Source organism: Cololabis saira, chromosome 13 (genome assembly GCF_033807715.1).
Source record: "Cololabis saira isolate AMF1-May2022 chromosome 13, fColSai1.1, whole genome shotgun sequence".
Classification (NCBI taxonomy): domain Eukaryota; kingdom Metazoa; phylum Chordata; class Actinopteri; order Beloniformes; family Belonidae; genus Cololabis; species Cololabis saira.
The window spans coordinates 17,646,488-17,660,664 of record NC_084599.1 but is presented as its reverse complement, the minus strand read 5'-3'; the positions used below and the strand labels follow the sequence as shown (position 1 = coordinate 17,660,664).

The 14,177-nt window shown below is 42.6% G+C and overlaps 1 protein-coding gene across 5 annotated transcripts in view; it reads right to left on the bottom strand.

Moving 5' to 3' along the window:
• dab1a (DAB adaptor protein 1a) overlaps positions 1-14,177 on the bottom strand; it is a 127,190-nt gene that overhangs the window by 32,113 nt on the left and 80,900 nt on the right. For all 5 annotated transcript variants that reach the window (XM_061738075.1, XM_061738077.1, XM_061738079.1 and 2 more), the window contains exon 4: positions 11,087-11,185. In XM_061738075.1, coding sequence (XP_061594059.1) covers positions 11,087-11,185 — 99 coding nt within the window. The remainder of the gene's footprint in view (positions 1-11,086; positions 11,186-14,177) is intronic.

The following is a 14,177-nucleotide window of genomic DNA, read 5'->3' as shown; positions in this document are numbered from 1 at the left end:
TCTGCAGAGAGGATAATTGGGACTAAACTCCCATCTATCCAGGACCTGTACCTGTCCAGGACCAGGAAACGGGCAGGTAGCATCTCTGCAGACCCCTCACACCAGGACACAGTCTGTTTGAACTGCTCCCCTCTGGACGGCGCAACAGAGCTCTGTACGCTAAAACCTCCAGACTCAGAGACAGTTTCTTCCCCCAAGCTGTTGCTCTGATGAACTCTCATCACTCAGAGTCTCGGAGTAATCAATCACAGTGCAATAATAATAATAATTAAAGCTGCAAGCAGCGATGAACGGGCCCTCGCACTCACGGCCACCACCCCCCATAAGCATATCAGAAAAGACACCATCCACAACTTCCTATGTCAAACCATTCAAAAGTTATAGCAGAAAAAAGGGACAACCAATCAGAAGAAGGGGCGGGGCTAATTCAGGCCAATGAAGGTCAAGGACTCCATACATAATCTGATGACACCACCCACGACTCTCTATGTCAAACCATTCCAAAGTTATAGCAGAAAATCGGGACAACCAATCAGAAGAAGGGGCGGGGCTAATTAAAGCCAACTAAGCTTAAGGACTCATTACAGAGTCCCATGACACCACCCACGACTCTCTATGTTAAACCATTCCAAAGTTATAGCAGAAAATCGGGACAACCAATCAGAAGAAGGGGCGGGGCTAATTAAGGCCAACAAAGCTTAAGAACTCAGTACAAAGTCCCATGACACCACCCACGACTTCCTATGTCAAACCATTCAAAAGTTATAGCAGAAAAAAGGGACAACCAATCAGAAGAAGAGGCGGGGCTAATTCTGGCCAATGAAGGTCAAGGACTCCATAAAGAATCTGATGACACCAGCCACGACTCTCTATGTCAAACCATTCCAATGTTATAGCAGGAAATCGGGACAACCAATCAGAAGAAGGGGCGGGGCTAATTAAGGCCAACGAAGCTTAAGGACTCATTACAGAGTCCCATGACACCACCCACGACTTCCTATGTCAAACCATTCAAAAGTTATGGCAGATAAAAGTATTCTAGGGGGCGCTGTTGAGCCGTTAGGCCACGCCCATTAATGCAAACCATGAAATATCAAATTTATCGCCAAGTCTGGCTTGCATGCAAAATTTGGTGACTTTTGGAGAACTATCAAACATGGACCAATCACATGAAGGGGGGGCGCGCCTTTTGGCGTCTAGCATCGCCACGGTAATACTTTTGAAAGAGAAAAGTAATGCGTGGTGTCGCAGGATGTAGACGCACATTTTGATGAATAACACACCTGGGTGCACGTTACGGTTCGGGCTGAATTAACTGCCGAAGGAATGGCATAAATTTCGCCAAAATGACACAATTTATTCAAAATGGCCGACTTCCTGTTCGGTTTCGGCCATGGCGCCAAGAGACTTTTCTTTTAGTTGTGACATGATACAGGTGTGTAGCGATTTCCGTGCATGTACGTCAAACCGTTTTGTGGGGCTTGAGGCACAAAGTTTTCCGGGGGGCGCTGTTGAGCCATTTTGCCACGCCCATTAATGCAAACCATGAAAGATCAAATTTATCGCCAGGCCTGGCTTGCATGCCAAATTTGGTGCCTTTTGGGGAACTATCAAATATGGACCAATCAGATGAAGGGGGGGTCCGCTTGTTGTCGTCCAGCGTCGCCACGGTAACACTTTTGAAAGAGAAAAGTAATGCGTGTAGTCGCAGGATGGAGACGCACATTTTGATGTATAACACATCTGGGTTCACGATACGGTTCGGGCTGAATTAACTCTCGAAGGAATGGCATATATTGCTCCAAAATTACGCCATTAATTCAGAATGTTCAAAATGGCCGACTTCCTGTTCGGTTTCGGCCATGGCGCCAAGAGACTTTTCTTTTAGTTGCGACATGATACAGGAGTGTACCAATTTTCGTTCATGTACGTCAAACCGTATTATGGGGCTTGAGGCGCAAAGTTTTTTCTGTCTGAACCAACCAGATGAAGGGTGGCCGCGCTTTTTGGCGTCTAGCATCGCCACGGTAACGCTTTTGAAAGAGAAAAGTAATGCGTGTAGTCGCAGGATGGAGACGCACATTTTGATGTATAACACATCTGGGTTCACGTTACGGTTCGGGCTGAATTAACTTTCGAAGGAATGGCATAAATTTCGCCAAAATGACACAACTAATTCAAAATGGCCGACTTCCTGTTCGGTTTCGGGCATGACGCCAAGAGACTTTTCTTTCAGTTGCGCCATGATACAGGTGTGTACCGATTTTCGTGTGTGTACGACATACCGCATTCTGGGGCTTGAGGCACAAAGTTTTCAAGGGGGCGCTGTTGAGCCATTTTGCCACGCCCATTAATGCAAACCATTAATTATCAAATTTTTCGCCAGGCCTGACTTGCATGCAAAATTTGGTGACTTTTTGGGCACGTTTAGGGGGGCAAAAAGGCCCTCCTTTCGTCAGAAGAAAAAAGAAAGAAAGAAAAAAAATTCCTACAGATACAATAGGGCCTTCGCACTGAAGGTGCTCGGGCCCTAATTAAAGCTGCAAGCAGCGATGAACGGGCCATTGGGCGTGCAATTTTCACCAATAAGAGGTCAAGGACTCAAAACTAAGTCCGATGACACCACCCATGACTCTTTATGTCAAACCATTAAAAAAAACATGGCAGAAAATAGGAAACTATCACATATTGACCAATCAGAAGAAGGGGTGGGGCTAATTCATGCCAATGAAGGTCAAGTACTCATAATCGAGTCAGATGACACCACCCACGACTCTCTATGTCAAACCATTCAAAAGTTATGGTAGAAAATAGGTACTATCAAATATCGACCAATCAGAAGAAGGGGCGGGGCTAATTTGCACCAATTATGTTCAAGGACTCAAAACCGAGTCCGATGACACCACCCACAACTCTGTATGTCAAACCATTCAAAAGTTATGGCAGATAGTAGGAACTATCAGATGAAGGAGGGGCGCGCTTTTCGGCCATGGCGCCAAGAGACTTTTCTTTAAGTTGCGACATGATACAGGTTTGTACAGATTTTCGTGCATGTACGTCAAACCGTATTGTGGGGCTGTCAGTGTGCGGGCCCTAATAATAATAACAGTAATTATAATAACACAATCATATGCTGTAACAATGCACCTTCCAATAATCATATCTACCTCATTCTGCTTCACCTTTCACTTTTTAAAAATGGTATATATGTTAATAAGAGCTGTCATCTGTCTATTACCTATTTATCTTATCTACTGTAGAGTGAGCGAAAATAACCAAATCAAATTCCATGTCTTGTCTGACCTGACCTGGCCAAATAAACGTGATAAACGTGATTAAGACAATGCAACATCCGGTACAAAATCCAGAAACACAAACTCATTCATCCATAATAACCATCTGCACGTTGTTAAGAACTTGTGACCAGCAACACTACCAGGATGTGCCTCGCCATCGGTGCCCCTGGTACCCTCTCACATCTGGAATAGACTGAAACTGGACATCTAATCAAACCCCCTCAAGCATACACACAAACACACACACAGATCATGCCTCCTATACTAAACAGTTTGCAGCCCCCCTGCCCTCTCTGGTTTCATGTGGGCTGGGACTGCCAAGCTGGCGCTGCCCGTGGCAGATGGCACAGTTTATCCCGAGGACAGAGGCAAGGGATCAGTGACAATCACAGCTCTGCAAGCGGTCGGACCTGATCACTTCATCTCTGCCCTCACTCGCGCAGAAGTCACGGCTTAATATGCGACAGCCCTCTGTTAAGTCACACTAAACGTCTGCTTTGTTGTTGTCTCCTGTGCCAGCTGCATGCTGGGAGCGGAGACGGCGCAGTCAACACAATGATTCTCTGGCCCTTCAGTTCATGCTAGGGAGCGACTAAACACAGACATCTGCTCTCTGTGAAGCAAATCCAGAGGTAAGACCTGGAAGAGCAGAGTGACAACAGTTTAATGCACACACACACACCCACACATACACAGCGGAAATAAGAATCAGTGTATGAGTCGTGTCTTCTAATTCTAATAATTGGAGTAATGATTGTTATTATCACCTCTGATTGACCTGAACACGACAGCTACGACAGTGTGCGTAGCTGTGATCGCACACACGTGAAAACACACACACACACACACACACACACACACACACACACACACACACACACACACACACACACACACACACACACACACACACACAAACAGGCTCGCGTATCCACACGGAGCTCACTTGCAGGGGTTATTGAATTATCTCCGGGTGGGCGGCGAGGTGACAAAGAGCGACTCTGATTTAAAGAGAGTGGGGAATGAAATGACTGCATAAATGCAATTGCTCCTTTTCATCCTGGTAGTGAGTACAACACAGACGGAGAGAGCAGCTCCCGTATACACAGCCGGAGCAGCATACGTAGCTCTCACGGAAAAAAGAGAGAGAGCGAAAATGTCTCACGGGGACTTCGGTTTTAATTTGAGAGTCACAATTTCTGGAGGAGCAAAATCAAATTAAAACATGACAACTATCTCTAGATGACATTAAGAGGACAGAAAAACATACACACTCGAACCCGGGTCCTGTTCAGAACCACTAATGACCCAAAAACGCTAGTTTTCAGAACGTGGGAGGAAGCTGAAGCTGTCAGAGAAGACTTCAGAAAAGGCCACAGCAGAGCGTTTCACCTCACGTCTGTGCCACCAGTGGGAATAATACATTCATCTGAATCTGCTGTCACCATCCCTCCACTTACACCACTTAACAATCACTGTGTTTCAAAATCATCCGCAGAGTTTGAGGCTTTTCCAATAATACGGACGTCTCTTATGGCCCAAACACCTCCAAGGTGTGCAGCATTAACAGTGAGACATGTCTGGCGGCTTGTAAAGTTGTTTTAAAAGGATGGACTCTCTGGGGAAGCCGACTGTTTGCGAAAACAGGTGGGTGTATGTAAAAAGTCAATACCGGCTGTATGCTCTCTGGCTCGCTCCTCGGTGTGGTTGATATGCACGACCCATCCCTGTCACACAATCACACATGCACACGCAGTTTTGGTGCCTCTGCGGGGCTGCAGGGAGCATGTCCTTCAGCGTTGGCTGGCTGCTGACCCAAAATATTCCCTGCGATGCCAGGAGAGAGGAGGGAGGAGGAGTCTGACCTCCCGAGCCTTCGCATCCCCATCCTGGAGGGGAACCTGTGCAGGTTATTGAGTCTCCAGCCAGTTAGGAACATATGGAGGTTAGTGCTTACCTTTGAGGAGTAATTAGCTGCTCGAAAAGACACCTAATACGTTGTAAAATTAAAAACAGGAAGAATACATAAACATGCAAAAATATACGATCAAAAAAGAGGTTTATGACGTTAATGAAGATTTTTATGAGCGTTCGTCACCGGTTGTTCTTGCCTGCTGGAAATCTTTGTGCATAAACTGTGTTTTTCCCCTCATCTGTCTCACTGCAATCAAATCCTACGAGTACAACATAAAGGGCTGAAAGGTTAGCGTCTCTGTACCGCTGAGAAAATTAAAATGTTTGAAATGGTTTTATGATCTCAGACGGCATGTTTCAGGCAGATCCGTAGAGGTGACTGGGTGAACTCTCCTTTACACGGGGAGACAGACTCCTTTCATTGTGTGTGGACATGACTTATAGCAGAACTGGAGATGGTTTTCCTTAAGGGGAAAGTGAGGACTTTAACATACCTGTATTTAACAGGCAATTCATAATAAAACATCAGCTCATCTGCTTGGACTGGCAGTAGCGATAGATTACACGCCTTAATTATGACATAAATGATTAATATGTGTTGTCATTCTAATGGAAAAAAGAGATTTATATTTCTCACCTGGTATTAAATACTAAAACGAACGTCACAACCAAACTTTTTTTTTAACTTTAGGTTACAGATGGGGAGGCTCTTACATCCTGTATTTGCTTAGTTAATTCCAGGGTTTTGGAGAATATTCTCTATCTGTGACCAATGAAATCAGATTCTTTTATAAACTATGCTGATTTGCTAGAACAGATTTAGATGACGACACAAGTTTTTTATTGGTTTGATGTTGTATTCTGCCCTCCGTTGGGAGTCGTCTTCCGAGTTGAAAAGTAGATGATGAAACTACGGTCCTTTACTGTGAAAAAATTCCCATTTGCTTCACTGTTAATCCCTTCAAGCTTAACGCTCACTATGATAAACATAATGAGGCTTTGTTTGACTGTACATCCATGAAAATATCTGATAGTCTGAATGAACGAAATAGAAAAGGAAAGCATGATATTCATACTAGTAATATCACTGGATAACAGAGCAACAAGCTCAGTGTCTCAACTCTCGTGAGTTTTTGACGCGGCATGGCGCTGTGTCCTCTCTGATCCCGGGCAGGAAGGACCGGAGAGGGCAGCACCCGCGAGTCTGTCTGTCTGCATCCAGATACAGGCTGACCAAAAGAAAGACATGCTGGCATGCCCTCTGTTAGATTAATGTCTCCCGTCTTCTTCTTCTCCATCTCAAGCACCACCTCCCTCCATCCTGCATGACCTTCCCTCCTCCAACAGAGAGGCCATCCATCCATTCGTTCACCCGTACATCCTTCCGCCCATCTGGCTGACTGATGCACAGGAGGGGAATGAGTCTGTCAAGATCCCTGAACCTTAGCAGAGTCATTCCCGCTTCCTCTCTGTCTGCCTCCCTCGTACGGCATTAGGAGTAGTTGGAGGAGTAATAGTAAGGACTGCATATCTCTATAGTTAATATTAATGTGGAGACAGAAGACAAGGTCTCCCTCCAGACAGATTTACTTTGACATATGCTCACTAATTCACCACCTATCCTAACTGTTCCAGCTAGTTTCTGGTCCTCCATCACAACCCACCTCTATTCATCTTATTCTCATCCTTGTTTCCTTCTCTCTTCAGCTTAAACCCTTTTCTTCTCCACCTCCGTAACCATCTCATGTTAATCACTCTCTTTCATGATAAAACCCCACATCAGAAAAAGTTGGGATAATATAGAAAATACAAATGAAAAGTTAAAAAAGTGACTTATTTTTACTTCTATTTGTTTGCAGAAAGTAAATCAAAAATCAAGCTCCATTGTGTGTGTGTGTGTGTGTGTGTGTGTGTGTGTGTGTGTGTGTGTGTGTGTGTGTGTGTGTGCTTTTATCACATATGTATGTATCACATATGTTAAGAGTGATACATTTTATGCTAAATGTTCCTTTTAACGACGGTGTGATTATTAGACCTGATGATGTGTACTATGCCATTGAGAAATTGTCCATGATCAAAGCGTGTGGTCTTGATCAGATAACAGCAGAACATCTGAAACATGCCTGTCATAGATTACATGCCTTTCTTGCTATGTGTTTTACTGGGTTAATGCATGGCATACTGCCCCACTCTATGCTGTCTGTACTGTTAGTGCCTGTGATTAAAGACAAAAATGGAAAAATCTCCAGCATAGATAACTACAGGCCTATTGCTCTAACTAGCATCATTTCTAAAGTGTTAGAAAAAAATATTTTAGACAGGTTTAGTGAGTATGTGGGGGCTACGGACAACCAGTTTGGTTTTAAAAGCAAGCTTGGGACAGACCAGTGTGTATATGCATTAAAAGAAATTATTAGCAAATGCAGACGGCAGAATTCCACCATGTTTATGTGTTTCCTAGATGTGTCAAAAGCATTTGATAGGGTCAACTATCATGTCATGGTCATGGTAAACTGTTTTCCAAACTGCAAGAGCGTGGTGTCCCACTTTACCTGATAAGGATCCTGCAGTTCTGGTACACACAACAGACCATGCAAGTTATGGGGCAGTAGTATATCTGCACCTTTTCATGTAACTAATGGGGTGAGGCAGGGTGGCATCTTTCCATGAAGCTTATTCAGTGCAAGACCGGATGTATGATAGGTGTCTTATTAATCACCTCATATATGCTGATGACCTGGTCATCATGTCTCCATACAGTGCTGTAGCCACAGCAACTGCTTAAAGTGTTCTCTAGCTATGGAGTCCAGTAGGACATTGTGTTTAACCCTAAGAAGAGTGTTATTCTGATTGTTAAAGCTTCCCCCATTCTTACTGTCTGACCGCCCCTTAGATGTTGTTAAGAGAGTACGGTATTTGGGTCACATCATAAATGAGGATCTATGATGATGATGACATCCAGCGTCAGTGCTGTAAGCTCTATACTCAGGCCAATATGCTTGCCCGTAGATTCCATATGTGCACAGCTGATGTTAAACTAAATCTATTCAGAGCCTATTGTACACCTCTTTACACAGCTCACCTTTGGTGTAATTATACCACCGCCAAGCTAAAGAAGTTGCAGGTAGCATATAATGATGTGTTCAGGATCCTCCTTAAGCTTCCAAGATGGACAAGTGCAAGCACTTTATTTGTTAATTGTTGTGTCCCCACCTTCCATGCTCTGCTGCTTTGGAATTTTATGTTTAAATTTATGTGTCGACTCCATGAGTCAGAAATGCACTCACTAACATCAAACGGAGTGATACAAGGTACACATCTGGACTATGGAAACATTGGAACAGATGTTTGCATGTATTTTAATGTGTGACCTGACCTGTAATTTTTATGTATTTTATATGGAACCTTTTGAGTCTGTAATAAAGTGTTCATTCATTCATATATATATATATATATATATATATATATATATATATATATATATATATATATATATATATATATATATATATATATATATATATATATATATATAAAATATTGAAGAGGGCAATTTATTCTTAGAATGATGGTGGATGAAAACAGGAATGATGTTATTTAAAAAAGTTGGTGTCCATGCATGAAGGTAAAGTGGATTTAGTCCAAATGTGGGTATGGAGCAGCGTCTTTGAGGAGTAAATATGGGAAAAGGATCTCCATTTATTCACCAAATGTTTGTTCCTCACAGAATGAAAAACATTTTCCCGCTATAATACATACAAATAAAAGATTGATGGACGCTAAAACATTTCAGAGGGTGAGAGATGCGTCCACAGAGCATTATGGCACTACTTCAGCATATATGATGTAAATACAGGAAATACAGGACAGAATAATAATATGGACAGTACATTCACCATTGACCCTTAATTTCAGCTATGGGGGGGTAGGACTTATCTTAACCCTTTCGAGATGTCCCATCTGGGATGGAAACATGCATTATGATCAGATGCATCACCTTTTCAGATTGGAGAAATAGGCTCTGGGTGCTCTTGAACAAAGTCCAAAAGCCCGGGTCTGTGATGGTGCCAGCTTGTATCAGTGCACTTGGACAAGGTCATTTATACTTCTGTGACAGCGGCGTTATTACAGATAAGTAGGCTGAGACGTCAAAGCAACATTTGCTGCCTTCAACACAACAGCCTTTCCCAAGGGCATCGATGCGTTTTTCAACGAGACAAATACACAAAGACAAAGCGGCTGTTGGACAATCTGAGATAAGTTCAGATGAAGAACCGGGACAAGAGCAACTGACGCATTTCTTTGCTCGATGTCCTCAAAGCCAGAATGTCTGTTACGTGCTGTGAGAAGGAATGGCAACATTACAAACTCTTTGGACTTTGGAGACATCAGGATTATAAGGGTTGAAAAACAGACAGGAAGGTGAAAGATGAGTGCGTTCGTGTCCAACACAGACACCACGTGGGCTAACTCTGTCTCACCTGTCTAATACGAGACACTTGTAAATCACCGCTGCAGACGCACACGCCGTTAGTGACACCCAGCTCTCGCTGAGGTATAAATCTTACACTTGAACCCCAGGTGTAGCGCCGCCAACCTCATGCTGCGTCTAACTCGGGTTTCATTCACAATCAGACGGAAGAGGGTGACAGACCGCTCCCACACGACATGCACGATGGCGCACGCTGCATTTTCTTGGAGAGATAGAGCTGTTTAGCTGCAGCAGCCATCAAAAACATAAAACACGCACCCACAGAGCAGCTCTGAACGCTACCAGAGCAAACTGAGCCAGAAACTTTAAAATCCTTCACTTTATAGATAATTACCAGTTTCACTGCCTTTTTTCAAATTTTGTTCAATTATTTAAATCTCTACATTCTTCTATTTTTTTAATACTTGTTAATTATTAAGAATTTTTACTGGCCGCAATTTTTTAAATATATTTTATGCTAATGCAGCTTTGATCAAGGCAAGTTCCTTGTGATACGAAGTTACTTGGCGATAAACCAATTCTGACAGAGATTCGGATTAAGTTTCTGAAATTTATCGTGGCACTATTTCTCCATCATTAACTCCGGAAGAAGAAAATGTCCCGTGAAGTGTCCAGATATCCTGCACGCTGGCAGATGTGGGGATTTTATTTCTCGCTCAAGGATACCCTGTCAGGTATGGCCGAGCGGGGGACTGAAATTCACTAAAACCAATCAGTGAATCCTTGTGTGGGAACATTTAGGAAGAAATCACTTGATACTTTTAGCAACTCTTGTATGAGCTACAAGTACACTCGTCTGCAGCTGCATTTAATAGCTTCTTCTGACTTCTCTGCTCTACAGAGTTCATATTCATGACAATTCATATAGTTGTACATCTCTGACATGTCTCCAAGCAAGCCAAGACAAGTCCTGTTTATTGTGTGTTTGCAAAGATCTCATCAAACATCTCATCAAATGCTCGGCAAAGTGACTGACAGAGGACATTGAGAGTTAAAAGATATATGCTTTTAAAAAAGGGACAAGGGGAGTTGATAGCAGGCACGTGGTGAGGTCTGGACAGATTCCATCAGTCACCTGGGAAGGCAGCCATGTACGATGGAAAATGCATAATCCTGTAGCACAATATGAAACCAGTGTTGTTGCTGTTTGCAAAGAGGCAGACAATGCGATAGCCATGTTCTCTCATCTGCCGAGGCCTTGTTCTCAGGGTTTCAATTAGGGTCTCCTGATTTCCCCAGGGGTCCATCGCTTTCATGGAGAGGCCTCATTAGCAGAGGAAACACAAATACATGGACTCACCAAAGTGCTGCCTGGAGTGGCACGCACATACGCTCACACCCACACATAGATACAGACACACACACACAAAGCTTGTGAGCTTACCCCTGACTTCTCATCAAAGATCTTGATTCCTCCAAAAGAAACGGTCAGAAACACCTTCTGCTTGTGTTCTCCTTTGGACCGGGCTCCTGCAGCTATGCCCTGAGAACGGGAAGACACACACGTCCAGCCGACCACATTAGCAACAGAGTCCACATTCAGGAGCACTTTAAGGCAAAGCTGTTAAGGAGATGCTCCCCGACTGTATGGAACTGATGGCTCCCATGTTGCTAATGTGTCCTTTAGAGAGAAAGAGACGTGGATGCAATTCTCTCAACATTTGGCACGAGCTTCAGTGTCCTGTTGCGGTACAGTATGTTTGAGACATTAAATCCCACAAAACTTCACAATCCAAATGTTACCAAAAGAGTTTCCCCCCAAAAGAAAAAAAAAAAAAGATTCCACTTGGAAAAACACATTTCATATAATGTTAAATGTATATGTCAATGCATAAAAAAACACTGGGGAGAGGTGCAACTTTTCTGACTCAATTGAGCCAAATTCAATGCAGATATGCAGACATTTTTACATGTAAATAAATAAGTAAATAAAACATCAAGTCTATTGTGTCGTTATATAACTGTGGGCTTTTTATACTTCTTCTCACATGTAAAAAAATAAATATCCCCCTTTTTGGTTAACCTGCATATAGAGAAGCTCTGATTCAGATCATCTTTAGTTTTGATGTTTTTAAGGGAAAGCGCTGCTGCTTGTAATTCCTGCTCAGCCATCTCCTGTCTCTGTTATGTTGAAGGCGTAAACTGTCCTGAGGCGACTCTTTCACCTGCTTTGAATTCTGCCTTCTGTTTATCCACGTTACATTAGCAATGGACAATTAGGAAATCAACTTTTGACACCTGTGAAATCATTCAGAGGCTTTTTCCATTATCACTCTGATGTGTCTAAGAACTGATTTGATCCCCTACTTATCCATTCGAGAGGTCCGTGTTACTGAAACAGCCTTTTCACACATCAGCCGCTGTAACATTAACGGCTGCTTGTTTCATTGACAGCATTCAGTCATTTGGGCGTGTGTCACTTCTGAGTTAATGTTTATCATCCTTCGTTCAGTTAGGCCTGTGAAAAAGACGGCGCGGGCCACGATATCTGAAGTTGGACTCTAACACGAGAGCTGTATAATTGCAAAGATCTCAGAATCAACTGTTTCATGTTGCTGTCGCGATACAAGTTAGCGTGTCAAGTGTGCGGTTCTTGTGTAAAACTAATCAGAGTTGCATGAAAGCAGACAAAAACACTTTTCTAAATGTTTAGGTTTATCCAAGTTTGAGTAAGTTTCATATTTCGAGCAGCTGTTATCAACATATTTTACTTCAGTCCTTTTAGAGCTGCAGTTTTCCCATAACACAATATTGTTTTGACATAAAAAAAAACACGTCAAGCTAATAAAAGCGCTGCATTTCATAAGATGCACTGAGAACAGAAGCTGCAGGTGCATTGCTTATTTCTTTTTCAGGTTTCTCTCTTGCAGAGGTGCAGAGAGAACAGACCAGCTTGGTCTAACAGCGAATTAATTTGGCCAGTGCTGTTATTTATTTAGTTATTACCGCGGTGCGGTAAAAGTAATTCCTTTGCTACAAGGTCCAACATCGTCAGACTGGCCCCACAGAACAGTACGGGGTCCTTCAGACATGACTGACAGGTTAATTCAGAAGCAAAGACTGTATAAGATGACTGGATAAAACCTGTGACCCCACGCAAAGCTTTTCTGATAAATGCTTTTGAAGCCGTTTGTTCCTCTTACTGCCAGGTTCTGTGCTGGAAGTGGGAGGGATAAACCGGCCAGGAAGCTGGGTTTGAACACGCCCACATCAGTTAGCATAACTTAGATCAGCCAATCTAAAACAGCTAACTAATTATTTGAATAAATATTACTTCCAAGTCATTTTGATCTAATCTGTCCAAACATCTTACTTCAGGCCGACATCATTAACATGTGCTGCCTGAGCTTTAACTTAACAGCGGCCCGCCTGGCTGGATGACTGGGGTCCTCACCAACCCCTCGTTCTCCTCTCAGCTTTGCCAGCACTCGTTCTGGATGTCGTTGGCGAGTGTTCCGGTTACCGGTTAGAAGGATTCTGCCAATACCTGAGCAGACCCAGCTACTGCAATAGGTAGAAAGTGATAAGGTAGAGACGGCCCAGCTGGTGTCCAGTTAGCCGAGCCCAGCAGCCTTCCAACACTTCGCTAAGCTTTACCTCAAAAGTAGCCGCAGCTGTCTCATAGTACAGTTAATATATTGGGTCTTTACTTGGAATATCAATACTATATTTGGCTTGTCAGATGAAGCTTCACTGCCCTAATGAGTTTAAGTATGCTGTTGTAGAGTGCTCCTCATGCAGCTCTTTAGCTCAAGAAATTATGATTAAGGTAAATTATGTTTCAGTTTAATTTAATTTTTTTATTTATCTAAATCCAAGCAACAAGTAAAGCGATTCTTTTGAGTCATAGAAAATATATGAAAGGACATATGAAGACATTCAGCAAAAATGACCTAGAGACTGTTTCATAGCCAATATAATGGTTGCTACCAGGTGCATTTGATATAAATATTTTTCTTTTCAATAACACCATGATGTTGGAGTAGAAATAATGACCCTTTTTTTCTCCAGCGTGTATGGGCTATTTACCATCTGGCGTCTCAGTTAGCCGCAAAATGAAAAGACGTTACCATCATACAGCAAAGTATTTATGTTCAGCAATGATATTGCTTGCTTTACTAATATTGTACACCCCTATAAGCTCTACTGACACACACAGAAATAAATATCTATGAAATTATGCTTTATTCAAAAGTTCATTTAAAAAAAGTTAAATTATTTTAATTTCTGACATACCGATACATTTGAGAGACTTTATTGGCTGCTACAACTGATGTGTTGACTCATTCATACTTATTTGCATATCTTACAGTATCTTGTTGATGGGGATTTCAAAAAATGTAAATCATTTACAAGACAACGGCTTTAACACAGAGTGACATGCTGGTGATTTCTAACAATAAGTGCATATGAGGTTGGATGTTGCCTTCACCTTGATTTGCATAGGTAAATCACAAATGGGGAAGAAAAGAGAG